This window comes from Alosa pseudoharengus, unplaced genomic scaffold, assembly GCF_046254945.1.
Source record: "Alosa pseudoharengus isolate Yale_2024_CS ecotype anadromous, Long Island Sound unplaced genomic scaffold, YU_APseudo_1.1 YU_APseudo_1.1_scf_18, whole genome shotgun sequence".
Lineage (NCBI taxonomy): Eukaryota > Metazoa > Chordata > Actinopteri > Clupeiformes > Clupeidae > Alosa > Alosa pseudoharengus.
The window spans coordinates 642,501-652,913 of NW_027468650.1; the positions used below are offsets into that span (position 1 = coordinate 642,501).

Genomic DNA, 10,413 nt, shown 5'->3' on the forward strand with positions numbered 1-10,413 from the left:
CACTGTGATTTGGAAAATGGGCAAAAATATAATGTGGTCTTTGTCTTTTTGTAATGGGGCTGGTGAGTGTTGAAGTCTTCAATAATTCGTTTCCCTTAAACCAGTGTTTCTCTACTGGTTCGCGGAGACATGCCAGGTGGGGCGCGAAAAACAGGAGGTTTTTTTAATTTATTTTTTTATCTGTAGCCTAGGCCCAGGTAGCACCCGATGCGCAATGGACGCATGTGTTATTCATAGGGAATCGCTTGTGTCAAGGCAGCGTGAGCGCATGTTTGAATCTGCAAGCACGTTCACTAATGAAAATTTCTTGAAGCTGGCCTATCGTTGCGATATATTTGGAAAGCTCAATGATTTAAATATCCAGTTACAAGGCAAAGACAAGCACCTACCTCACCTAGCAGATAAGATTACTGCATTCACCAAAAAGCTTGAGGTATGGGACAGGCGCCTCGATCGCAACAGTATGCCTTTGAGAATCTGAGTGAAATTGCTGAAACGTCTGCTTCGGGAGCCACTCTTGTGATCCCATGTATTAAACAGTAGGCCTACATCACATCCCTGCAAAGTTTATTTCAAAAATATTTCCCAACCAGCAGTGCTCAGTATGACTGGACTATGGATCCATTTAATGCAGCATGTTGGTATTTCATTGAATATATTGTACAATGCTGTAAAATATTGGCTTATGCTTCCTAATATGTTGCTGGAAAACAGAAATATGTGTGTTTAATTTACAATGGCACATTATGTATTTATTTATTATTATATCTGCAGCACCAGCTGATTTTAACTCTGCTGAAGAGGATATATTTAGAACTTGTCATTATTTCAATACATTTGACAATTTTAAGCTTGACATACCACTTTCTTAGAGCGATGAGGGACAGGTGGGGCTCGAAAAGGCCCCCTTGATCAAAGTGGGGAATGAAAGAAAAAGTTTGAGAACCACTGCCTTAAACTAAGCATTTACATGAAGCACAGTAGCTTATGCCGATTGAAACACATTCCACTCAGATAGGTGCTACCAGGCTCATATAGGCATATATCACTTTTAATTGCAAACAGAAAATGTCTAGCTAGCTGTTTATACCAACTTAATATCATGACTATTGCTAATATAGTGCCAAATGTGGAGTTTGTGGACTAGCCATAGGCTTATATTTGAATGGAGCTGATCATTATGAGAGTTGTATAGATGCTCTTAAAGTGACACCGTTTATAAATGAGTTAAACTGCATCAAATTAGTAGTATTTCTTAAGAAATATTTTAAACTAACAGTTCTGCTTTGGGCACCAAAATAGCCAGCAGCGGCACTGCACACACACAGTTCAAACACACACTCTTCTTGACATTAGAACAGCCTAAATGTGGCATGCAACAGCATTCTCTGTTTTGGTAAATGCATTACTCCTCTCTGCACTGCAACTGTTAAAAGATGTAAATGTTAATAGAGACTTTGGTTTTAATATTTTTTTGCTGTATTTTATTTACATCTATTCGAATGAAGGAGTATAGGCCTACACACCAAAAAGTTAAGATTGAAACTAATAAAACCAAGTTTTAAAAAAGCGTATTCAGGTTGTGTATAGCTAGTGTGTTTTTGTAAAGTAACTAAGTAAAGTAAATAGTAAAGTAACTAATTACTTTTGAAAATAAGTAATCAGTAAAGTAACTAGATTACTTTCTTGGATAAGTAATCAGTAATCAGTAACTAATTACTTTTTCCAAGTAACTTGACCAACACTGGCTGTGTGTGTGTGTGTGTGTGTGAGAGAGAGTTAGTATATGTGTGTGAGTGCTTGCATGTCTGTGTGTGTGTGTGATGCCACATACTCTTGGTGGGACAGAAGCCCCACTTCTTGTCCTTCTGGTAGTCGGTTTCGGTGGCGCACCAGAGCTGTCCATCAGATCGGCCGTCCACTGTACACTCAGCGTACCAGCTCTCCTGAAACTTAAAGGGGAACTGACAGGGACTCCCGTATGCATTCCCTCCCAGTGTGAAGGTCTCTGGAGAGAGAGAGAGAGAGAGAGAGAGAGAAGCTTAACACCCATTTAGTCCTCATGGAATTGTGATGTGACGGATACAAAGCCAACACCGTACCAACATACATAAACATTCATACATAAATACATTCATACATAAATACCAACATACATAAATACATTCATACATAAATACATTCATACATAAAACACCTTATACCTCATATATCAAACCCCGCCTCTCAAACATCCAGAAATCCCTCAATGTTCTTAACCAGGTTTTAGTAGCAAATTCAATTTTAATTCAACCAGCTACCATCCCTTTAAGGACCCCCACAACCAGCCACCATCCCTTTAACACCATCCCCTTAACCCTCCTGTTGTGTTTACTAGTTTAGCCACCCTGCCTTTAAGGACCTCCACAACCAGCCACCATCCCCTTAAGGATCTCCACAAGGCCTAATGAAGCATTCCCCAACATCCTATTCTTCCTGGTCTTCCACATCCTATTCTTCCTGGTCTTCCAGATGGTCAGTTTTGCTGTCCCCAAAAAGAAATTGACCAACTATACCTCCCCTCTCCTCTTTACCTCATACATTGGGCCCCCAATGAAAATGCAACGAGAGAAAGCTAGTCCTCACTCCCTTCAGGAGCCCCGCAACCTGTTACAACCTGTGGCCACCTGTCTCATCGGTTCCACTCCCCACTAACACACCACACACACACACACACACACACACACACACACACTCCCCCTAACTGCTGGATTAAGGTGCGCCACGCAAACGCTGGGCTTCTAGAATCTTTGCTCAGACGCAGCATAGTGTTTCTCAAACGATGGACTTGGAGACTGCTGGTCAAATCAGGCCAGGTGCTTCTGTCACTCGTCTGATAATTTGCTGCGCAATTTATGAAGGGACCGCGGACCGATAGAAAAAGAAAACAAACGTTTTCGCTATCAGGAGGAAATACATGTTAAGTTGATCTGTTTGCATTTCTCCAGCGTGTGTTGCTGGCCTAGCCTACCTAACAGGGAAGTGAATACCATGATCTGTCTGCGGCTTGCTTGCCAGCCTTCCCCAGTAATTCACAAAAGTTGTGAAATATAACCTCATATTCCGTTTTTTTAATGTAGGCGACTGGATAAAAAAACATGCATCTTTAAATGCGTTCATAATACGTGCGTGCTTGAGATAAAACCAGCACGTTTTCCAGCAGAAACATGCGGACCTGTCTCTTAATTAATGTTGGATTTCACTCTTCCCATACATTTTTTAAAACAAGTCAATGGTTTCACAATGTTTCAGCCAAGCTTGGGTTGGTTTAGATACTACTGAACGTATGCGAAATGTAAAGCCTAATGGATTAACAATAGATGCACAACATAACTTATATGACGTTGGCCTATTAAAATATTTAGATAGTCTGTGTTTGAAAAAATATTGAAGGGAGTCCAGTACACACGTCTTTGGCAAGTAGCCTAGGCTACTACAGACACAGGTGAAGATAGGGTGGACATACGTCCGAATTTTAAACGCCCTGTCTGGCGTCCGGCGCAGCCTCAAGCCGGACACTCATTTGTCCTCCTTTTTGGAGTTGCGCTGGGCTTTTAGAATCTTTGCTCAGACGCAGCATAGCGTTTCTCAAACTATGGACTCGGAGACTGCTGGTCAAATCATGCCAGGTGCTTCTGTCACACGTCTGATAATGTGCTGCGCAATTTATGAAGGGACCGCGGACCGATAGAAAGAGAGAGAACAAACGTTTTTGCAATCAGGAGGAAATACATGTTAAGTTGATCTGTTTGCATCTCTCCAGTGTTGCTGGCCTAGCCTACCTAACAGGGAAGTGAATACCCTGATCTGTCTGCGGCTTGCTTGCCAGCCTTCCCCAGTACTTCACAAAAGTTGTGAAATATAACGGGGAATTCCACGCAAAACTGTCACATCCATAATGCCAACTAAATACCATGGCATTGTGTTGGCGTTATGGATGTGACAGTTTTGCGTGGAATAACCCTAACCTCATATTCCGTTTTTTGAATGTAGGCGACTGGTAGAAACATGCGGACCTGTCTCTTAATTAATGTTGGATTTCACTCTTCCCATACATTTTTTAAAACAAGTCAATGGTTTCACAATTTTTGAGCCAAGCTTGGGTTGGTTTAGATACAACTGAATGTATGCGAAATGTAAAGCCTAATGGATTAACTTTGATTCGCTGTGCTGCATACGGGACAATAGATGGTAAATTATATGAAGTAGGCCTATTTTTATACATTTACATTTATACATTTAGATAGTCTGAAAAAAATATTGAAGGGAATCCAGACACAGGTGAAGAACAGCCAGCCTCAGCTAGTACCACCAGATATATACGGCCAGCTTCAAAAGCAAGCAGCCCAGACCCTAGAATTTATATCTGTGAAGGTGATTATTCCCCAAAAAAACTATATTTGGTAACTTTTGTAGGCATCCAAAATGGGTTGGGATGATTGTATTGGGAGCACTGGGGTGTCAGGTGGGACTGTAAAAAGAGGTTACATTTTGGCCCACAGAGTTCAGGTAGGTTTTTGCTCAGGGCCCCATGGAGGTCTGAACCGGCTGTAGCAAAGCTCTGCTTTAACCTGGAAGAGCTCACCCTAGAAGTGTTGTAGCAAAGCTCTGCTTTAACCTGGAGATGACTCTAGAGGTGATGTAGCTCCCCTTTAACCTGGAGATGACTCTAGAGGTGATGTAGCTCTGCTTTAACCTGGAGATGACTCTAGAGGTGATGTAGCTCCCCTTTAACCTGGAGATGACTCTAGAGGTGATGTAGCTCTGCTTTAACCTGGAAGAGCTCCCCCTAAAGGTGATGTAGCAAAGCTCTGCTTTAACCTGGAGCTGACCCTAGAGGTGATGTAGCAAAGCTCCCCTTTAACCTGGAGCTGACCCTAGAGGTGATGTAGCTCTGCTTTAACCTGGAGCTGACCCTAGAGGTGATGTAGCTCTGCTTTAACCTGGAGCTGCCCCTTGAGGTGATGTAGCTCTGCTTTAACCTGGAGCTGACCCTAGAGGTGATGTAGCTCCCCTTTAACCTGGAGCTGACCATAGAGGTGATGTAGCTCCCCTTTAACCTGGAGCTGACCCTAGAGGTGATGTAGCTCTGCTTTAACCTGGAGATGACTCTAGAGGTGATGTAGCTCTGCTTTAACCTGGAAGAGCTCCCCCTAAAGGTGATGTAGCAAAGCTCTGCTTTAACCTGGAGCTGACCCTAGAGGTGATGTAGCAAAGCTCCCCTTTAACCTGGAGCTGACCCTAGAGGTGATGTAGCAAAGCTCCCCTTTAACCTGGAGCTGACCCTAGAGGTGATGTAGCTCTGCTTTAACCTGGAGCTGACCCTAGAGGTGATGTAGCTCTGCTTTAACCTGGAGCTGACCCTAGAGGTGATGTAGCTCTGCTTTAACCTGGAGCTGACCCTAGAGGTGATGTAGCTAACCTTTAACCTGGAGCTGACCCTAGAGGTGATGTAGCTCTGCTTTAACCTGGAGCTGACCCTAGAGGTGATGTAGCTCCCCTTTAACCTGGAGCTGACCCTAGAGGTGCTGGGAGCTGCTGCAGAGGGTGACCTGGAAGAGCTGACCCTAGAAGTGTTGTAGCTCTGCTTTAACCTGGAAGAGCTCCCCCTAATATATAGAATAAATACTATACTACTACTATAAGTACTGTGAACAAACACTTTTAGCCTTTCAAGGACTATTTTTCCTCTTCTGCACGTACAGTACGTCAGTATATCGTAGATCAAATGGTCTTGCAATGAATAGAGTATTTCAGAATCACTGTACCATGATACTTGTCATCATGGACAAAATTGTATTGTAGTTTGGAGTAGGCCACCCTAACACTCACACACACACACACACACACACACACACACACACTGCTTCACACACACACACACACACACACACACACTGCTTCACACACACACACACACTGCTTCACACACACACACACTGCTTCACACACACACACACTCACCGCGGTAGCCATGGGAACAGAGGTCACTGTTGGTTCCATACATCTTCCATCGGCTCCAGCTGCCCGAGCCCTTGTACAGCATCACGTTCTTCTCGTTACGGTTGCCGTAGTTGAGGTGCAGGGGCTGCCCCTTGAGGCCGACCAGCGTGTCATTCTTGCATTCCCACTGCTGTAGTGGACTCTGCTCGTTGCAGGGGAAGGGCAGCACCTTGACCCAGTCGCGCAGGTCCTGCGCACCCAGACACAGCTTCAGCGACAGGCTCAGCAGACGGTTATTGGACACCCAGCGGAATCGCTGTGAGGTCGCGGCAGGGTCACACGCGGCCGCCACGAATGAGGACGTGTCGACCACCTTCAGACACTTGGAGTGGTCATCGCTATAGATGAGGAAAGAACTGCTGTCCACTGAGGCCACACACACACACACACACACACACACACACACACAAGGCAGAGATGCTATGGATTAGAAAGGAACAGCCCTCTATGGTCAACTGGCTGTACCATACAGCCCATAATATCCACAGTCGTAACACAAAACATATTAATGAATGTTGCCGAAACCCTGGGCCCCCCTGACCATATCGGAGCCATTTAAACATATAGCAGCAAACATATAACATTCTCTAGTGATCATTTAAACATATAGCATTCTCTAGTGCTCATCTCTAATGCTCATTTAAACATATAGCATTCTCTAGTGATCATTTAAACAATGCTCATTTAAACATATAGCATTCTCTAGTGCTCATTTAAACATATAGCAGTCTCTAGTGATCATTTAAACAATGCTCATTTAAACATATAGCATTCTCTAGTGCTCATTTAAACATATAGCAGTCTCTAGTGCTCATTTAAACATATAGCAGTCTCTAGTGCTCATTTAAACATATAGCATTCTCTAATGCTCATTTAAACATATAGCATTCTCTAATGCTCATTTAAACATATAGCATTCTCTAGTGCTCATTTAAACATATAGCATTCTATAATGCTCATTTAAACATATAACATTCTCTAGTGCTCATTTAAACATATAGCATTCTCTAATGCTCATTTAAACATAATGCTCATTTAAACATATAGCAGTCTCTAGTGCTCATTTAAACATAATGCTCATTTAAACATATAGCAGTCTCTAGTGCTCATTTAAACATATAGCATTCTCTAGTGCTCATTTAAACATATATCAGTCTCTAGTGCTCATTTAAACAATGCTCATTTAAACATATAGCATTCTCTAGTGCTCATTTAAACATATAGCATTCTCTAGTGCTCATTTAAACATATAGCATTCTCTAATGCTCATTTAATCATATAGCAGTATCTAGTGCTCATCTCTAATGCTCATTTAAACATATAGCATTCTCTAGTGCTCATTTAAACATATAGCATTCTCTAATGCTCATTTAAACATATAGCATTCTCTAATGCTCATTTAAACATATAACATTCTCTAGTGCTCATTTAAACATATAGCATTCTCTAATGCTCATTTAAACATAATGCTCATTTAATCATATAGCATTCTCTAGTGCTCATTTGAATGAATCTCTCTATTTTTCTCTCTCTCTCTCACACACACACACAGGCACATACCTATTTGCACAAACACACACACAGACAGGTACATACCTATTTGCACACACACACACACACAGGCACATACCTATTTGCACACACACACACACAGGTACATACCTATTTACACACACACACAGGTACATACCTATTTGCACACACACACACACTCACTCACTAAGACTGCCTTCTTTCACCTCTGTAACATTGCACGCCTCCGACCCTTCCTCTCTGCTAGTGATGCACAGACTTTGGTTCACTCTTTCATTATGTCCCGTCTAGATTACTGCAACTCACTTTTCCTTGGTCTCCCCACTAAACCCTTCAAAGACTACAATATATTCAAAACTCTGCAGCCAGGCTCCTCACCCATACCAGACGATCAGCACACATCACCCCCATTCTCCATCAACTCCATTGGCTGACCAAAACCTCTTGGCTCCAGACTCTCCACCCTGGGTGGCAGGTCCTTCAGTGCCTTGGCCCCCAAACTCTGGAACTCCCTCCCCTAACCTCTTCGTGACTGTCCTTCTCTTCCTTTCTTTAAAACACATCTCAAGACCTTTCTGTTTAATGATACATACCTCTATTTGCACACACACACACACACACACACAGGTACATACCTATTTGCACACACACACACAGGCACATACCTATTTGCACACACACACACACAGGCACATACCTATTTGCACACACACACACACAGGTACATACCTATTTGCACACACACACACACACAGGCACATACCTATTTGCACACACACACACAGGCACATACCTATTTGCACACACACACACAGGCACATACCTATTTGCACACACACACACACACACACACAGGCACATACCTATTTGCACACACACACACAGGTACATACCTATTTGCACACACACACACAGGCACATACCTATTTGCACACACACACACACACACAGGCACATACCTATTTGCACACACACACACACACAGGTACATACCTATTTGCACACACACACACAGGTACATACCTATTTGCACACACACACACACAGGCACATACCTATTTGCCAAGTGGTCTTGATTTGAAGCAGAACACAGAGGCCCACACACAGGGCAGCAGTGGAGGTCCTCATCGTAGCTGAGAGCTGCAGAGAGTGTGTGAGTGTGTGTGTACGAGCGTGTGTGTGTGTGTGTGTGAATGTGTGTGCCGATGCTGATCACACATGAAATGAACCTCAGCACACACCCCTCCGTTTAAAGAGTGTGTATCCTGTCACACACACAGGGGAGTGGACATGACGAGAACATCCAGGCCCCACGTGCAGAGCATGACACACACACACACACACACACACACACACACACACACACACACACACACATATTTCCTGCAGATTTCCAGCTTCTTAGCACAGCAGAAGTCTTCTGTTAACACTTGTTGAGAGGGATGAAGAGACCAGGACAAACAGAGTAGGAGAGAAGAAGAGAGGGATGAAGAGACCAGGACAAACAGAGTAGGAGAGAAGAAGAAGAGAGGGATGAAGAGACCAGGACAAACAGAGTAGGAGAGAAGGAGAGGCAGAGAGAGAGGAGAAAAGAGACAGACAGGAGGAGAAGAGAGGCAGAGAAAGAAGAGAGGAGAAGAGGTAGAGAGGTAGAAAGAGAGGAAGAGAAGGAAGGCAGAGAAAAAGGGGAGGAGAAGAAAGGTAAAAAGAGAGGAAGAGAAGAGAGGTAGAGAAAGAGGGGAGGAGAAGAGTTTGAGAGAAAGAGGGAGATGCAGAGTAATAAAGAGAGAGAGAGAATTGCTGATGCGAGACGGGAAGACGGGAAGACGGGAGGAATGGCAGGCAGACGACACAGCAGATACCTCTTAGAGGAAATCCTGCTTCCTGTTCTCTCACTTGCTCTCTCTCTCTCTCTCTCTCACACTCACCCAGCCACATCACACACTCACCCAGCCACATACACTCATATTTTTTATCACATTTTGATACTCTAAATTCGAAACTAAATTCTTACAGTTTTACTTAATACCTTGAACTCTTCTCTCCACTTTAGCATCAATTTTTCAAAAGGATTAGCACACAGCAGAAGCACATGGGCCAACATGTTGTGTGAAAGAGTTTCACAGAGCAGGTGCATTAGAGATTTGTAATTATGCAAGTAATCTCTATTAGCTATAAATGCCCAGCTCATCCAATAGAGTTGTCTTTCTGTGAGATTTGGGTCAACTGTTTTGAAAAAGGGTGTGAAAAACCTGAGAAACCAATGCCAGTCTTACTACCCAATGGCAGTCTTACTAAGCAATGCCAGTCTTACTACCCAATGCCAGTCTTACTACATTTGCAAAAACAAACTTTTGCTGTGGTATGAAAATGATTAACTGGATCCCAACACATTAAGCGTTTTAATTTATAAGCTATAATTTATAAGCTATCATTTATAAGCTATATTTATATATATATTTCAACTAGATAACATTCCAACATTCACATACACACACATATTGTAAGCATGCAAATACCTTAAATGGCACATAAATACATTCATACACACAATCACACACAAACAATCACACACACAAACAATCACACACAGATACAATCACACACAAACAATTACACACACATACAATCACACACAGATACAGTCATGCTCATGCCATTGCCCAAACCCAACACAGTAAACAAAGCTCAGTGATCATGGAAAACTTTATTACAAATGCCGCCAAATAAGCCTTCACCTGCATGTACACAACATATGCACACTTATAAACAAACAAATAAGCCTTCACCTGCATGTACACAACATATGCACACTTATAAACAAACACAATGTTTGAG

At 42.8% G+C, this 10,413-nt stretch overlaps 1 protein-coding gene across 2 annotated transcripts in view; it reads right to left on the reverse strand.

Annotated features, from left to right (window-relative positions):
• The window catches only part of mrc1a (mannose receptor, C type 1a), an 80,475-nt gene extending 71,094 nt beyond the window's left edge, over positions 1-9,381 (reverse strand). The window contains exons 1-3 of one of the 2 annotated variants that reach the window (XM_076290024.1): positions 8,631-9,381; positions 6,004-6,408; positions 1,835-2,008 (exon numbers count right to left, since the gene is read on the reverse strand). In XM_076290024.1, coding sequence (XP_076146139.1) covers positions 1,835-2,008; positions 6,004-6,408; positions 8,631-8,703 — 652 coding nt within the window. In that variant the 5' untranslated portion in view covers positions 8,704-9,381. Of the gene's footprint in view, positions 1-1,834; positions 2,009-6,003; positions 6,409-7,953; positions 8,012-8,630 lie in introns of those variants that run through there. The other variant, XM_076290025.1, reaches the window with a different exon arrangement.
• Between the last annotated feature and the right edge of the window lie 1,032 nt (positions 9,382-10,413).